The 18,673-nt window shown below is 37.5% G+C and overlaps 1 protein-coding gene across 2 annotated transcripts in view; it reads right to left on the bottom strand.

Moving 5' to 3' along the window:
* Nucleotides 1-18,673, bottom strand: part of CAMK1G (calcium/calmodulin dependent protein kinase IG) — a 667,913-nt gene that overhangs the window by 77,091 nt on the left and 572,149 nt on the right. For both annotated transcript variants that reach the window (XM_044077134.1, XM_044077135.1), the window contains exons 10-11: nt 10,149-10,236; nt 7,985-8,409 (exon numbers count right to left, since the gene is read on the bottom strand). In XM_044077134.1, the coding sequence (XP_043933069.1) occupies nt 7,985-8,409; nt 10,149-10,236 (513 nt within the window). The remainder of the gene's footprint in view (nt 1-7,984; nt 8,410-10,148; nt 10,237-18,673) is intronic.

Genomic DNA, 18,673 nt, shown 5'->3' on the forward strand with positions numbered 1-18,673 from the left:
AAACTGCTGGTGCAGAAGTTTGTCTTAAACTGTATGTTATGTGCTGAACTTCAAGAATGCAACCACAGTGACCCTACTGGAAAAGAACAGAAATGTATATACCTGTGCAAATGTATGTTTTCATGATAGAAGTTAGAACATACAAAGTTAACTTACAAAACTCTGAGAAAATAAGTTGAAATTGTTTATGACTGTGCTATAAAGTTAGTTAATACAAACAGACAGGATGTCTAGAGCTAGGAGGTTTTTCCATTGTCTGGAAACGGTAAAAGTGTGTAACTGTTTTACGACTTCCAGTTTAGCAAAGCTTCTAGGAGATAAATATTTTTGACACAAAAGTGACAAAAGAATGATGTAATCTGAGATAATCTAGCAGAAATGTTTGATAGTAATATTAGAATTATCTCAGAGAGTGAGTCTGGGCATTCTGTATTTGTCTATTTGTCTTTGGACATAGAGTCATTCTCTCATCAGCACTTCTCATCTGTATTTGCCTGGCTCTGTATGTAAGTCAGTTAGGGCATAATATCTCTTAGTTATAGATAGGAATACAGTAAAAATTAGTTTAGATTTTTTCTGTATTTATGTGAGACTGTCCTGCAATATTGTTTTAAAGTATTTCCTGTGATTCTGAACTCTGTTGTCATTGTGCTGAGTTATTGAGCAGTGTCTTGTGCTTTCATTATTTATTTATTTACATTTGTTTACCTGGAAATTCCAACTGGACACAGGTCCTTTTTCAGTGGAGGTCCGGGGAGAAAAGCTCCACAGAGCAATAAATGAGCAGCAGAGTACATGAAGACCAACTGAATATACATACAGTAGCCAATAATACATACTGCAGGAAACATTAGCTATACACACAATATGAAACATAGTAATGAACAGATATACCAATATCTAGCTAGAGGCTAGGAATAAAGGTAGAATGTATATACAGATTGTACCAACCTCAAACAGATACTATTCTAAACTCATATACCTAAATCTTATATACAAATATTGCACTAAACTCAAGCAGATATAAAGCAGAAGCTCCACACAAAGGTGGAACAATCTAGAAGGGCTAATAGGACAGAAAGGGAAGATAGATGTGTAAGGGAGGAGACTGAGTGAGTAGTATTCATGGTAGTGAGAGGAAGCTAGGTGCAAGTCAGTTGGATATGTATTTGGAGTTGAGATGATGTGAGGTAGTTAAGCATGTTATAACAAGTCTGAGAGATTGAGTGAGGAGGGAAGGGGAGGGTAAAGGGTGAGCCAGTGCCTGAAGAGGAAGGAATGCAATGATCAGACAATGTGAGGCATGGTGGCTAGGGGAGGGGAGAGGAAGGGGAAGTAAAAAGAGGGTTACTAGTCGGGATTGGTGCATGGGCATAACCAGAGACATTTTAAGTGAGTTTTTAGTACAGTCTTGAAGTGATTGCAAGAAGGGAGTGTGATTATAGAGGGGGGGGGGTGATTGTTCCATAATCTGGATATGACGCAGGAGAATGGTGCTTCTCCCACTGAGTTCTTGGGTTTGGTCACTAGAAGTAGATTTTTGCTGATGGAGCATAGAGGTCTAGTGGAGCAGTAGGGATGGAGAAGGTTTTGAAGGGATGGGACTTTAAAAGGATGGTTTACTAACTTGTGGGCAAGAGAGAGTTGATTCAGGTGAAGAAGTTGAGGGAGTTCATGCCAGTCAAGTTCACTAAGTGAGATACAGTGGTGGCTGTGATAAGATGCACCAGTGGCAAACTTAGCAATTTTATTGTAGCAAGCCTTGAGCTTGTTTAGGTCTGTTTGTCTAAGGTAGGCAAGCATAGGAGAGGCATAGAGTAAAGTGGAGTTTATGTGGGAATTGGCAACAGAAATTCTGGCTGTCTTGGTGAGGAATTGTTTGTTTCTGTACAATGCACCTAGTTTTTTGTGATGTGAGTGTCAAATCTGAGATTGTTATCAGTCTCAACACCAAGTCATTTGGTGTGTTCTGTTAGGGAGATGACGGTATTGTCTTTGGCTAGAATATTAAAGTGGGGGATAATTGGGTTAGATTTACTGGGTTGGAAGATAGTGAGTTTACTCTTGCTTGGACTGAGTAATAAGCATTAGATAGTCAAATAACTGGGCATTAGATAGTCAGTTTTCTACAGATGAAAAGGCTTCCTGTGGGTTCTTGTGAAGTTCATGTATAGCTGAGGCTGAGCAGATCAGGGTGCAGTCATCTGCATACTGTATAAGAGAAGCATGCTTGGGCTTGGTGGCTGTGAATAGATCATTGGTGAAGAGTGAGAATATTAGGGGACCAAGGATGCAGCCTTGAGGAACATCGAGTGTTACAGGAAGTCGAGGAGATAGGTAATTATGCCAGACAACTGATTGTTGATGGCCAGTTAGATAGCTGTGAAACCAATCAGTAGCTGATTGGGAAAAGGATAGGTTAGTGAGAACAGAGATTAGTAGTTTGTGTGAAACCATGTCAAAAGCCATGGATAGATCTAAAAGTATAGCAGAGGAGAACAGGCCATTATTTTTATGATGAAGGATAGCATTAGTGAAAGAGAGCAAGGTGGTGGTAGTGCTGTGGTATGGCCTGAAGCCATGCTGGGTGCTGGAGAGGAGATTATTAGCTAAGAGGCAGCCTAAGACTTGAGAATAGGTTCATAGGTTCATAGGTTCATACTAGGCTATCTGCCCTAGGGCATTTATAAGCCCAGCCAGAGTGTGTGTGGCTTTCACCACCCCTTAGGATGAGAATACTATATCCATTAGTTTGCTGTGCCTCTGTCCAGTAGTGACACAGAGATGATTCCCAGGGTAAACCTACGATCTCCCATCCACTCGTCAAGATTTCTCTTGAACAGAGTCAGTGAGGGGCTCTGCCTCACATGGACTGGGATTCTGTTCCATAGTGTAGGGAGTCTCTGGGTGATGAATCTGTCCCTCCAGCACATCCTATTTATATCCGTGTTGAGGTTTAAGTCTCTTGCTCTCGTGGCTCTGGTGGATTTGGATTTTTTGAGGTGGAGCATGTCCATTAATTCCGGGTTGGACGTGGCCTTAATGGATACATTTCTCAAGTATCTTGGAAAGTGGAGAAAGGATGGCTATGGGGTGTAACTGGAAAGTTCAGTGGAGGTGCCACCTTTATGGAGGGGAATGATGTGGGATATTTTCCACAGTGTGGGGACATAGCTTTCTGATAAGGACTGATTAATTAAGATAGAAACTGGATAAGCTAGGGCTTCTGCTGGTATTTTTAAGTACTCAGAGGGGAGATTGTCAGCTGCAAGTTTTGTAGGCTTAAGTTTCAATAGAAGCTTTTTATATAGGAGGTAGGCACTATGAAAAAGAAAAGACTGTGGCAGAGTATTTGGTTTTGATGTAGGGAGGGTAGGTAGAGGGTTGTGTTGTTTAGTCAAAAACAGAATGGTTTCAGTAAGTATTTTTTGAATGAGTCAGCAATTCTGCTGGAGGAAGGGGGTGTGGTAGGTAGGAGGGTGCCTACTTTACCTGGGTGGAGAATGGAGTTTATTGTGGAACATAACTACTTAGGGTTGTGATGGGAGGATTTTAGGGCAGACTGATAATATTGGGTTTTATCTTCTTTTATTTGCTTTTTTACCTTTGCACATATATGTACACTTTTCAATTATAGCTGGTTTGTTTAGAGATATTTAAGCTCTTAGAGTACTTGTATAATATGCATTTGGTGACACTGTAAAGGCTACTCTTAAATAGCCTTAAAAGTCTTGGACATACTTAACATTTGGATAATAGTAAAATTACGCAGTAGAATTGGTCACCCTTTGGGAAGGGCCTTATAGTACCTGATAAGTAAGAGTGGCTGATGGCAGTGATTACAACCTTATAGTCTGGGTAGAAGGGGGTATAGCAAATAAACCTGTGCCAGCCTTCACCGGAAGTGTCTGTGTATTTGTATATAAATCAAATCTCAAGTGTATGTGTGTCAGCTACTTGGGCAGGAACACAAAGCACTGGATGGACAGAGAGGGTGCTGTAGGTTTTGGCTTGACCATTCGGCTGAGATCTTAGCCCTATAGCTGTGCCAGTGGGGAGTCTTATTGGGGATTTGGAGAGAGAGAGAGAAACCAGACCCAGACTGACTGTGATCTCTGTGTACTCTTAAGGGAAATTGTACTTTTCCTGTGTGTGTACTTGTCATCTTCCCAATGTGCACATCCCTCATTGGTGTTAGTGGTGAGGATTGAGGCTTCTTGATTACTGGGCCAGTGCAGGGGTGTCACACAGATAAAAGAATTACTTGAAGAAATGGTTGTGTGCAAGGTTAAACATGAATCAAATAAAAGTGCAACAATGATATATAATTATGCATTGTAACATAAATGGTAGGAAAGCATGTCAGAATCATCATAGTTATAATGGAGATATGCACAACAGTCCCAAAATGTACAGAAAATATCACAAAACTGAATTTCAAGCATTACAAAGTAAACGTCGTTGTAAGCATTGGAGGAAGCAGTGTCCCAGATTTAAGAAATGTATACAGAGAAAACATAATGTGCATTTTAAGCACAGAAACAAAGCTGCAGATCAGATGTGTTGCCAATTAAGCAAAATGTTACATTTAAACTAGACACAGGTGCAGGCTATAGTATTTTTGACCATCAGGACTTAAAGGTACTGAAGAAAAGGTTAAATTCACATTGCCATATTCAGGACACTTTTGCCACATTCAAGTCAACACATGAAGTTATTAGAACCAAAGCTGCTGATAACTGAATAGAAAATTAAAAACATCAAGAGGCGTTTTTCAAACTGTAGCACTTAAATCAGTTTGTTTGTGTCTTTCGGCTTTTCCCGGTTAGGGGTCGCCACAGCGGAACTCCGGTCCGCTAATGATTGGTAGTTGATTTTTATGTGCTGAGTTACCAGCCCTGATGCACAACCTTCAACAAAGATATGCCCATTCACGCATGTCTCCACACAGAAGACGCTCTAGCTGTGAATCGAACCGGACAGCATCTTACTGTGAGGCGACAATGCTACCGCAGTACCACCACCAAGTTAACTAATATTTTGGGTTGTTTGGCTCATGGAAGCATGTAAATCTTAAAAAAACAAAAAACAAAATTGCTAGTGTGAAATTAAAAACTGTAAATATACCGCAACAGGCAAACAGTTACACAGATATCTTGAATACTGTGTAGAGCCATAGCTTTGAGATGTTTCATGGTTATGATGACTTTTCTAGGATTTGAAAGTAAATATGTTGAAAGAGAAACAATGTAGTGCTAATGATACATGCTCTGAGAAGTACCAGTAGCTTTTTGAAGTGGAACTAACTAGGAAATGGTGTGAATGGAAAGCTTATGTGTCATTAAGAATCTATTAAAACCATAAGAATAGGTAGAAGGTATAGTTTCTGTTTGAAGATATGCATTTGTTTTGATGTGGCAGAATTTAAATGGTGAGTAAAAGAGAGTATTGATTTTGCTTACAGATGAAGACGTGATATTGAGTATGTTAAATAATAAGTTATTTTCAGTACAAATGGCAAACCAGCGCATTTAATGCACCATTGGATAGGTGCAGATTGTACAGACTTCCACTTAAAAAATAACAAGAAAAGTATTCCAAAGAGCTGCTACACAAGCAATTGAATGTTTGAAAGGTATTGTAAATATAACTTATTTCACGTTGTGCTGCCATATATGTTGCATTCTTCGCCTTCCCTCAGGCCATAAACCTATTCAGTCCTTTGCAATCTAAAAGTGAAGAAATATGTTAACTCTGGGTAACTTCATTAATTAGCTGAGCTTTGCATGTTACTAAATATGAGACTGGTTAAATCAGGGAAATAAGATGGAAGGAAGACAGAGCATATAACTCATAAAAAGCGCAATTTAAAAATGTATCTTGTCCAATCACTTAAAAAAAAACATAAGGTATGTTATCTCAGCTCTTTTTTTATCCTCCTGCAAAAATGTTTCACTCTCTCTCTCTATATATATATATATATATATATATATAGTGTGTGCATGTGTGCGTAGAAAATCAAATATCTAAGAAGTCACTGAAAAAGTCACTGCTACTTTTATTGAGGATTCTCAAACATAGCAGTATTTGCCATGATACTGTGAAGAATGAGACAGACTAGGGCACTGCAATCTTACCATTTGTCCCCTCAATGTATATTATGGACAAAAACTAACTTTTCAATAATACAAGATCAATCATGTCAGCATGGCTGCTGTCCATGAAGGCACTCAGGGCTAAGAAAAAAATAATATTAGTAATATGTTGCTGTTGTGCTGGTAATGAATATACCATTTAAAAGCTCTTGGCAAGGTAAATCAATTATATTGTTTAGCTTCTGGCTGTAGCTGCTTTGTTCTTTTAAGCAAATGCACCATTATGAAAAGCAGTCTGAGAAAATGGAGAACTACAGACATAGGGTGTGATGCATAGCTCTCAACCTTCCATCTCTAAAATGAGGAACACTAGCCCTCATAATGTAGAACAAATTGTCAAAATATGGAACACATACTAATGGCTTATTAACAACTTCAACTAGGAAGGTCATAGGATGATTAAAGTATGCTGGCTTTACTTATAAAGAAGATATTTTAATGAATTAATATGATTCATTTCTATTTACAATGGATTTCAATTAAAAAAAATCCTAACACTGAATGTGTGACAGAGTCTTTCAATGTAGAACTTTGAGCAACTTTGAGGAATGTGAACTTTTTAAGACCCCAAATGAAGTATGTTCCTTGTAATAAGGTACACTTGAGTGGTATGGTGTGATAATCAGATATGAGGTAAAATCACAAGGTAGATAAAGCATAATGATTACACCAGATAGTCCACTGGAGTTTGCTTAAAAATATACAAAATTTCACTCATGGTTTTGTAGGTTATACATGGAAAACCATAATCCTAGTTTGCAGATTAGCTTTCTCTGCAATGCTGAGAAGAAAGGTGAGAAATATTTGTATGTAAAGTCTGAGATGTATATGTCCCTGAGAAGGAAATAACAATAATCTCAAGGGAAAGATTGAAATCCTTCTTTAATAGAAATTACCTTAAATATCAGAGGTGACACCACTTCTCCCAATAGTTATACTTGGTTGACTTTGATTAAAAAAAGAAAATGCAAACAGGATAATTGACGTCTATCTGTTTTCTAACATTGGCAAACCTCCAGTATTTGTCTGTGTGCTGTAACAGCCATGACTTATATATAATCTTATCACCTCCTGCAGTAGTGTGCTATGCAATTTTGGGACTGCTGGGATGAATACACACATCAAATGGATGTAACCTTTCCTTAGCTATACTGCCAATTGCCGATCATCCCCAACCCCACATAATCATTAACAGTAACACTTCTCTTTTCATACTGCCTGCTATATGTAAAACTCTCACTCAGTTTGTGAATAGTGTAATCTTCATTGCTTCTTAAATGTCACCTGCCAGGTGAGGATTCACAAGCACTTCTAAACATCAGCACTTACTTGTACATTTTAAACTAGTGAAATACTTAGAAGTGAGAAGAGGGCAGTATCTGCTGAGAACTCTCATTGCTTCTCACACCAATTTTTTTAGAAAATTACCACTCACAATGGATTGATCTCCAACTTATGTCAGCCAAAACAAGTGATGATCATTCCACTGTGGGTCCTACTAAATTATTTCCTGACAGACAGTTACTGATTCATCAGCCTTTTGCCTTCTCCATGAATCAAAGATGATTTACATCTCCTCAACCTCCATACTACAATTTGTTGCCTACTAATATGTCTGGAATATGTTTTTAAAAGGTAAATAACAAAAGTGCTCATATGCTAGTGGCTGGATACTGCTTTCATTTCTAATGCCACAAGAATGTTATTTATAATTCAAATCACTAGTTTAACTTAAGCCATTTTGGTTAAGAAATATGAAAGGCTGACATAATGGAGAACATAAATGACTAGGCCACTGTCATCGACACTGAAAGAGAAAGGGTACATACTGTTCTTTGACTGTTCCATTAAGTAGTGCTGCCTCTATGTGTGATCTTTGCTTTTTGTCCCTTTTAACAGAAGAACAGCTCCTGTTTGCAGAGTTGCCATTTTCTGTTTTTGGTGCCTTTGCTTGTTGTTCTGTGTTGGTCTTTGTTGAGTTATTTAATGTGTTGTTAGCTTCATTGGCTTGGTGAATTCTGCAGTTGTTGTTGATAGGGGTTTTCAGATGTTCTTCGCTGACTGATCTGGGTGTTAATCTGTCATTTTTTTGGTCTGGGCTGGTAGATAAGTGTAGGACCTTATTTGGGGTACTAGGTCTTGAGGCTTCTGATATTTTAATTGAAGGAAGAGCTCTTCTGTGTTCAGCGTTGCAGCTGGCTGTCATGTGGAGCTTTTTCATTCGATGGACAACGGCAGCAGCGTTGAAGACTTTCTAAAGACAAAAGACATAAAGCAGGGAATGTAAAATCATATTAAATGTATTTGTAAAATGTTTTTGTAAAACTATTTCATCCAAGGGTTATTTTGTCTAAGCCACAGTATTAGCATTACAGAATCCAATATCCTTGTCTTACACTGATAAAGCTGACAAGCTAGAGATACAGGTTCAAATGACATCAGCTGTATAACCTGTCTTTTAAAAACATCTTTCCTCAATGAAAAGACATGTGGCATTAGTAAAAGTCAGATACTGCACCATAGTTTAGGAAAATGCACAAACAACTTGTTAAGAAGGTGAATAGTAATAACATATCAGCGTATTAGGCAATACAGAGAATATAGTCAGCAAGTAAGTTTTCTTTGCAATAATACTTGCAGTGTTGTACACCCCTCAAAGATGAAAGTTTCTGATGTTAATGGATTATGTAAGGAGGAAAACAGTTTTACTGCTGCCATTAACTATTATTACAGAAACAGCTAATTGTCATTGGTATATGACTGCACAGTATGCAGGAGCTAAATACCTTAGTAAATATAATGTCTTTGCATCTAGACAGTCCCTGCAAGTGGTTGCTGCTTTGTTTCCAGCTGAGACTTGTCACTTTGCATCCTAAAAAGTCAGCAGGAATGTGACAACATTCTGTGACCTGCAGGGAGAAGGAACTGACAAGATCTTAGGCAATGCTGTGACTGAATCAGCCTCTAACAGCAGGTGGCTCTGTCATATTAGGGCTGAGTCACCGAGAAAAGTAGTGTAGCAAGGATTCTGGCATTGCTGTAAGTACAATTCTTTGAGTAAAGAAGAACAAAGGATTTACTTTCATAGTGCAGCCTTTACAAGACTTCTTTCACAGCATATCACATTCACAGATAAGTTATAAAAAGCTACAGTGAGGCTGAAGGTAAAGTGGACTAGGAAAGTATTGATACTTTGGTGACTTTATTCAGGAATGAATAAATGAAAAAAAAAACAGATCATAGTCCCGTTAACAGCTGAATAATATGTTGTTTCCTATACTTCCTTGCATATCAAATCACCCTACTATGAAGCATAAATGAAGAGAAAACACACATATTGCACTTCATTTTACAAATTTAAATAACTTAAAATGGCATCACAAGAAATGTTTATACTCTGAAGTGAACAGGGTTATAGAGAAGATTGAGCAAATTCCTAAAAAACATCAAAAGATTGAGCAAATTCCTAAAAAAAACATTATTTATGAAATAAATAAACTTGCAAAGAAAAATCTCAAAAGCTATATCTTAAAAAATATCAAGAACAACAAGTGGCATGTGATGTATTATAGTGTGCAGCCCTACATTTTCTATCATTATTTCACCCATACATGCGACAAGTTCAGAATTCCAAAATCAGTTTCAGACTTGCAATCCTTTAGATCCCTTGAACTATGCAGTTCCCATGAGGTCAAAGTTAACTTCTATTTTAAGATGGCTAGAATAAATGAGGGGTCATGCAAGGTCTTAGAAATGCACCTCATAAATTCTACAAATCTACCTTTGATTACAACAAACTTTGCATACAGTATGGCTGAGCAAATCACTTAGCTTTCTATAGCTTCATTGGGCTAATCTGTATTAAAGTTTCTCAACACTTTGCCACTTAAAACATTACAAGAAACATCACAGCACTCCTTGTTTTATCACAATCATTATTAATAGCCTGCTTTCAATCATCTTTCTAGCTCAAAAAAGAGAATGATAACTTACTCTCCATTTGTTCCTTGCAAAATTCCTCTGTAGCTGCATGCTGATGGATCTGTAGATGTCATGATGCAGGGCAGTGTTTCCTGCAATCCTGGAAAAAAGTTGCATCCATATAAATATCATGTAAGTCATTATACCTCACTAGACCTGCAGCATTAAATGACACGTCTGACCAACAGTGTAGGCAGAGTACTAGTCATCTGCAGCACAGAAACATTTATCAGTGCAGGAAGGTATCCTCAGCATCACTGATGTCTGTATTTAGGCACTTCTGTGGGAGGCAAAGCTGGATTACATTTATGGACTCACCTTCACAGACATAAGAACGTGAAGCGATGCTTCTTACGGAAAAGCTTGGTTAAAACGGAAGGCATTTCATATCATAAATAGGCAGTAATCCTAAGAGGTTCATGAAGCTATTATAAACACTTTCTTATCATGCTGAAAAAAACTTTCACTGATGGCATGGCCATGCATGTCGAAAACATACGTACTAAAAAATACAAAACAAAACAAACAAAAAAAAGATGGATCAAAACCACAACTTATTGTAAAATGAAAGCAGTTTTCCCATTGCAGTTGTTTAACCAAAACCTCACCTCTAGCTTCAGACAAATGTATTCCCACTCATAAGGCAAATATTACAATTCATTCTTGCACTTAACCATAGCCACAGGTACTCAGTCTTACTTGTTATGACGCATCCAGCATCTGAAAAAGAGTGATCTCAACAAATTCCTCCAATATTTCACTCTGTTAAAGGACTGACTATTTGACAGAGTCTATCTAAATCTACCAGATATTTGACAGAGTCTACCTACATCTACATGATTTTATTTCCTTGTATTCACCAGTCCCTGATTGATTAACAATTATTTAAGCCATTTTTTAACTATCAAGGTATTGCTGATTATCTTTCAGTTGACTGACTATGGTGCAAATATGTATAGGTAATGGATCATGTAAAGTTCTCCACATGGAGTTTCCTTATGACCATGAGCCATGTACCCTGCAAAATGTGCTTTTTTTTTCCTTTTTCTTTTTAAACACACACACACACACACACACACACACACACACACACACACACACACACACACACACACACACACACACAAACACACGTGCACGCACTAAACAACAGCTTGCACTGTCCTTAACAAGATGTTGTACCACATGTTTATGCTGCTGTTATACAAAGGAAAATGGGTCATTACACATAGTACTCTTGATGTCTAATTTATATTTCTAGTCCATTCTAAAATCATTTTCTGCTCTAAGATTCACTTAAATCTGTAACTTGTAATATTAAATATGTTAAGTTTTATAGCAGTATAGCCAGCTCCACTGGAGCAAAGGGATAAAACAAACTGAGTTCAGATATGAGCTCAGGCCCCTGCTGGAGCTGGCAGGAGAGAGCAGGGAGGAGTGGCATGGCATTTCTGCCTTGTCTGTCTTTAGGTGGATGGTGTGGAATCACATGCCAGAGTGCCCAATCTCATGATAAAGATCTCAGTGGAGACAAGATATCACACTGGAACTCTGGCTTCTAAGAGGGCAATACAGTCAAGAGAGATGCATCATGTATGGAAGAGAGTAGCATCCTTCAGCGGCATTCATTACATGAAAAACCTAAGGCTGTTATAGAACATGCACTGTGGGTATAAGGATAAGGAAAAGAACACACCCTCTCTGCTGGCTGCCTTAATTATAGCCTTTTTTCACTGGGTCTTTTTCCAGTTTAAGTGGAAAAAATGTAGAAGTTGTCTGAGAGAGACATTGATGGCTGGCAGGGAGTGGGAGCAAAAATCCAAATAGATTTACAGCTGTATTTATTTACCTAAATACTCATGGATTTCTTATTAGAGTCAATGGGTTGATATGTTTTATTTAAAACCTGACATTTATTTATGTAGGGAGTGGGAGCAAAAATCCAAATAGATTTACAGCTGTATTTATTTACCTAAATACTCATGGATTTCTTATTAGATTCAATGGGTTGATATGTTTTATTTAAAACCTGACATTTATTTATGTATTTATTTAAAGAGTGGCATCCATCCATCTATCTATCTATCTATCTATCTATCTATCTATCTATCTATCTATCTATCTATCTATCTATCTATCTATCTATATATCTTTGTTGACCAGGTAAGTCCGACTGGATAGAGCCTATTTTCAGCAAAGGCCCAGGGAGAAAAGCTTTACCACAGCAGATTTATATTAACAGTTTCATTTCTCATTAAAAAACAAACATAATTACAAGACCTGTATATACAGTAAAGTATTTACATCAACAATTGTTAAGTCTATACAGATCTTGTATCCCTAAAATCTTGCAGGAAGAAAATGAACTGGTACCACAGAAAGGAAAAAAATAGTTGTAAAAAAGTTTACTGTTCTGACATTTTAGTAAAGAAATGTTTGCAAGGAGCTCAAGATGCACAATGAAGTAAATTATAAAATTATATTAGAAGGGAGACTTCAATATTGTACAGATTTGTAAAGAGTTCAAGAGATAGAATGAAGTAAATTATAAAATTATATAAGAGGAGGGGTAGAGTGTAGTAATATACAGGAGGAAAATGGTAATACCATATGACTGAGAGGTCATTGTATAGGATTAGTTCTATTTAGGCTGCCCATTCCAAACGGGTGCATCTAGAACATTTATAACGTCTTCATACATGAGATGGGTAGAGTGGTGAATAGGGTCAGTTAGAAAAATAAAAAGATGAGAATTGTTCTTCAAGAGGGGGATGAAGAGGGGTGTATTGATTCAAGTGCAGGAAGGAAGGTTGTTAGGGGTGTACTGGTTCAAGTAGAGCAGAGCAATACGTTTGTGATAAGCAATAAAAGGTTTATGCTTTTAGTAGAGGTCTCAACCCGGAGATGAACATGAGCATGACCAGGAAGGTGTATATTAGGTCATCGAAATCTTCTTCCATCGACAGCTTATTCATTGACCCCTATCCATCGAAACTAACTTCAGTGAACATCGAAAGTTTTTACAGGGTAAGTAACCAATTGGCCACTACCCCACCAAAACACACATCACAATAGATCAAACCCACTCACTACCCCCCTCCTAACTATACATACCAGCTCTGAGATCATGCTATGGTGAGGAAAGGGGCAAAGTTCTGGTATTGGCCAATTGGTTACTTAACCTGTAAAATTTCGATGTTCGCTGAAGTTAGTTTTGATGGATAGGGGTCTATGAATAAGCTGTTAATGAAAAAAGATTTTGACGATCAATATAGACCCTGACCAGGACTGGGTAAAGTATTGTTTGAACTGGAATTTATAGTTTGGGAGTTTGTTAGTCATTTTTGCTTGTGTACGGATAGTGTTCCAGAGTTTGGTGATCTAACAGGAGTATAGTAAGTCCCTCGATGAATTATTTGCTTTAGTAGTGCTTAGTAGAAATTTATTACCAAAATGGAGGTTCCTTGTAGGGGTGTAGGACAATAATATGTTTTCTAATGCAGGACATTTTTCAGGATAATATATCAGTTTGTATGCCATAACTAGTTGTTAGACTCCAGCCAGTTTAGCTGTTTTAAGGCTTGGCAGTGGTGAGTTTGGTATGCTGTGCTGGCAGCACAGTTAGCTACTTTGTTACAACAGTTGGCTGGTGTGTATATTAGTGTAGAGCTCAGGTATGTAAGGACAGGTGAGGATATAAGAGGGTTGGAAGCAAACAGGATGATGCTAAGGTGTTTCTTGCTGTGACTGTAAGGTACTGTTTTCCCTGTAAAGAAAGGGAGCCAAGTTTCTGGTGGGTCTTTTTATCTGTTTGAAGAATATGTCGATCAAATTTAAGATTGTCATCTATTACAATACCCATTTATTTAGTATGTTGTACTGTCTCAATTTTAGTATTATTTGCCGATGTAACCAAGAAAGATGTTTTTTGATTGAGATAATGTTTTGGCATGAAGAGGGTCAGTTTTGTTTTATTGGGATTAAAGAGTAGATCTGAATTTTTCAGCTTTGGATAAGTCTAGCAACACAGCTGACACTGGGTTACCATTGTGCCTTTGCTGGTTTATAGCACTGGTGAAGTGAGTGAGGCTGGTGGTTGGGTTGTACTGGGGTCTGAAACATGCTGTGTGTGTCTGAGAGCAGATTATTTGAATTTAGGTAATGTAGAAGCTGAGCATAAATACATTTTTCAAGCATTTTGATAGGATTGTAATGGGCATCGAGTTATTAAACTTTGTAGATGTGCCACCTTTGTGTAAAGCTATAATAATTTATCTGTCTTAGTATTTTGTTGTTTATAAAGAAAGTGGGTTTGGGAGAAAATCCTTATGATTTTATCTGCCCTTTTGTTTCATATACTTTTAGAAAAGTCTTGCTTTGGTTTCTTTTTGCTGGTTTGCTCATTTTGATAATGGTCTAATTTAACTCCTACCCCTTTTAAAGTTCATATTTATGCCTTTTTATTCATTGCATACTGATTTTTTTTAAGTTCTAAAATGTATTTATTCAACGTAGTAAAACTTGACAAACATGCACACTCCAACTATACAGTTTCAGAATCATTACACAACAAAGACTTCTGAATGGCTGGTGCTGCCAAAACCTTACATACAGTTTCAACCTATAACTCACAGCTATTACAGTTTGAAAATGTGTAGCCTCGGGGGAATCCTTTAAGTTATCATTCCATATAAAAATTAAGAAAGAAAACAAGTAATTAAATATGAAGTTATACCGGATAATACATAAATCAAGGATTAAGTATATATACATCAGGCACAGATCTTGGTAAACACGATAAAATGATACAGGTATTTATTTATTTTAGTTTATTAGCCAAGAGAGTGTACTGGTCCACAAACCCTTTTCAGAAACATCTTTGGTCAAAAGGCAATAGCAAAAAAGTAATATATAATAATATAGCATGCAGCATAGAATTTTCATCTTTTAACGTTTAGGGCTCCTCATACCTCTCAACCTCTTAGAGCAAAAAATCTGGACAAAGCCTGACAAACTGGGGGTACAATGGCCTCAAAATAGGGCCAGATTTCAAATATTGCTCTTATAAACTAAGAAAGTTGCTACAGTAACAGGGTTTGTGTTTGCATACATTTTCTGAAGGTTTTGAAGTCTGAAACTCAAATCTATGTCATTATTTACTGACTTCACTCCTCAGATCATCCCACTGATTTGCCAGAAAATCACAAATTTTATGAGGAATAGACCAAAAAGATGAGTCAAAAATCTAGACATTCTGCGTAAATATGTACAGTTGAGAGGTATGGGGCCCATCCTCTTCCTCTTTGTCCACATCTATTAGGGGGATATCTTGCCAGACTTAAAGGTGAAACAAAGAAAAAGCTAAATGCTCATAAGTATGTATCACTAGTGGATTCTGGATATCTTGTTGCTTGGCACCTGGCCACATTACATTCCACTGACTACTGTTAGCTGCAACTGTATGTTGCTGCAAAAACAAAGAGCTGCATAAGAAATGCTTAGGAAGAGGCCAAAGCAGAATAACTTCTGGGTACTACAGAACTATATGTATTGAGGTACACTGAGGACTACATAGAAGCAGGCATCTGTAAAGGAGCATCCTCTAATGTACATGCTCACACACAGGAAAGAGTTGTCATCCACTCCTGTTTTTCACAGTGCCCATTCCTCTTGATTGTTATCCCCATCACTATCAAATTGCTAAGTACCCAAAACCACCATGTACAGTATACCATAAAAAGATATTACAATTATTGTGTACTGCACATGCACATGATCATTGGCTGTGGTGACATAATGCATGGTTCTAGCAGTCTGGTTAATGGTTTCTTGAATGTTGCAGTGTCCCATGTGGTACTTGCAGGTTCTAGCCCGCCCAACTCCTATATGCAGTATTTGACATTCCAATCTCAGTGCAATGTAATTGCTTTGCTCTGCAGACCTTAGTCATGCTGATCTGTGGATCAGAATGTCCTTGTACTGTGGACCGTAGTTCCATGATTATCTGAGATGACTCTGGTTCATGAAAAAAAATCTGTTATGGACAGGTAGTTGCAACTCTATCTTTCAATTCTGTGTAATTAGTCAGCCAATAAAGATTTAAGGAATTATTAATAATGCCCACCCAGGATGGAGGTAAAATAAGCCCCCATACCCCTTTACTTATTACCTAATGTAATAACCATGAAATCCATTTATTCATAGGTACTAGTCTGTCCCCTTTCTAGGGTCAAGGTTTCTTACATTTGCAGATTTTAACCCTGGCACCAGTGACGTTTAACAATGTAGGCGATCCAGAGGATTTTTGGTTCCTAATCATGGCTTTCTTACATTTTAACAATATGAAGGAAAGTAACTGTAATGCATGCTTATTCCAGACAATGCCAGCAAATTAACAAAATGGAACATTTAGAATCAATGTTTGCACCCACAAGTAATCCAGAACTTGTGGATCCATTATTCATTGGCTCTAAAACTGCAAGTCCATCAATCAGAAGCAGATCTTGAAAAATATGTTTGCAACTTTTTTGAGTACAAAACTATTTGCATATACATGTCCAACAACATCTCTGAAAGTATCTGGACTTGGTAGCAAATATGTACATTTAAGACAGCCTCATTTGTCTTTGCTGTTCACACTAAATGACAGGGCTTTCTTCCCATGTGATAAATCAGCCAACTTGTCACACCTCCCTTACTGCACATCATTTCCATATATGCCTTAGTAAACAAACACACGAGGCTTCATGTTGCTTGGTTCTCACAACAAAATTAATTCATTAAAATTCCTTTCATTATGAATATCAGCCATTGCATATTGGCGGGTATTAAAAGAAATACCCGCAATTAAAAATGCAATGTTTCCTTATACTTATCCCTCTGTTAAATTGATCAGATCTTGTCAGTATTTATATGTTACTATTTCTTAATGCACCAGTTGCTGTTGGTCTTTGGCCCATTGAGTCTTTCCTAATCTACAGTGATTTGTAAAACTGGGCCTATTCTTGGAACTGCCCACTTATAAGCAACCCTATCCACCAAGCTCTACAGTCATGTCTTTGGTGCAGACAGAAAGACCTTGCCAACATGTTCAAAGGTACTTTCAACCTTTTGTTTTCCTCAAAAAAAAAAAAAATAATAAATAGATAAATGCACTCTTTAGGAATGAAAAAAACTCCCTTTGGCTGGGGAAAATTATTGGTAACCAAAGATAATGGGAACATTTCTATTTCCTGTATTTTCTCTGGTAATTTGGCAAATCAAACAGGAAAATCACCCACTCACCTTGTAATATCTTCATACTTGCTCAGCACCAGTTTATAAGGTGCCTCAGATGTTTTATGGACAACAGTGTACAGAAGCATTCCCACATATTTGTGTGAGTTACCATATTGCAAATGTGAAAATCTGTCCCTGTGGCAGTGGGGGGGGGGGGGGGCAAAGTTCATTAGCAGTGTTGAGGTGTTCAAAAGGCTAACCTGGTAGCTCAAGAGTTTTCTGAAGTATTATATTAATTTGTAAACAAGTATATTGAAAAGGTTCTGCAGAACATTTTATAGGTCAAACAGATATATCACTACATCTTCAGCAAAATTAGTTAAATGTAACTGTTCTCTTTTCTTCTCTTCCCTAACCTTGACCCTCTGATGTACAGGGGAAATAAAAGTGCGGATTTAATGCATTATTGTCTGCTGCCTGTCCACAAATGGAAAAAAGTAACTTTCACATAAATGGCAACGTCTGAAAAAGAACTAACACTAGATTGTACTGAATGTTTTGTTCTGCATTCAAGCTCATAACCATTACTATACAGCCCCTACTTTATGCATATTTAGTTAACATACAATTCTGTATATATTCTCAAGGACCCTACTGAACACAGCTCTGACTGCTATGATTCAGATGACCCAGGATCGGTTAATGACACAAATGTGGAAGGAGCTGACAACAGAGGATATGCTGGAGTGGTACTGACCACAGACCACTCTGGGTGGAGAGAAATAGTTTGACCCGATGTAGTGTTAGCATCTACTGAACAGACAGCTGCACTGCAGGTAGTATATGGGCTTGGGGAGTGCACTTGGTTCTGTTTTACCATATCCCTGTACATATCTTGGGAGCTTAGAATCACAGGCTCTATAAGACAGAGCAGTCAAAGGACCACCGAAGGTTTGCCAGCTTCCACCCTCATATGGCACTCCCTGCCTTCACTGGGGATGCCACTACATAGGCCTGGGGATAATTTGTCACTACCCATACAGTTATAAAGGATCACCTTAAAAAGTGGTGAGGGTTTCACTCTGTTTAGTAAGAATAGGTAGTTTATTACAGAGATAGGATATGTACTAGGAGATAAACCCATCACACCAGCATCTCCTGTTTATTTTTATTTATTTATTTATTTATTTATTTATTTATTTTTGAGGGAGAGGTTTTAATCTTTAGTAGAATTGCTTGCAGTACTGTTAGTTTCATAAATGTATAGGAGATTAAGGAAGATAGCAACCTTTATGACCCTAAATGATTAGCAAAAATCA

The sequence above is a fragment of the Protopterus annectens genome, chromosome 7.part0, assembly GCF_019279795.1.
Source record: "Protopterus annectens isolate FY-2018-M chromosome 7.part0, PAN1.0, whole genome shotgun sequence".
NCBI lineage: Eukaryota > Metazoa > Chordata > Ceratodontiformes > Protopteridae > Protopterus > Protopterus annectens.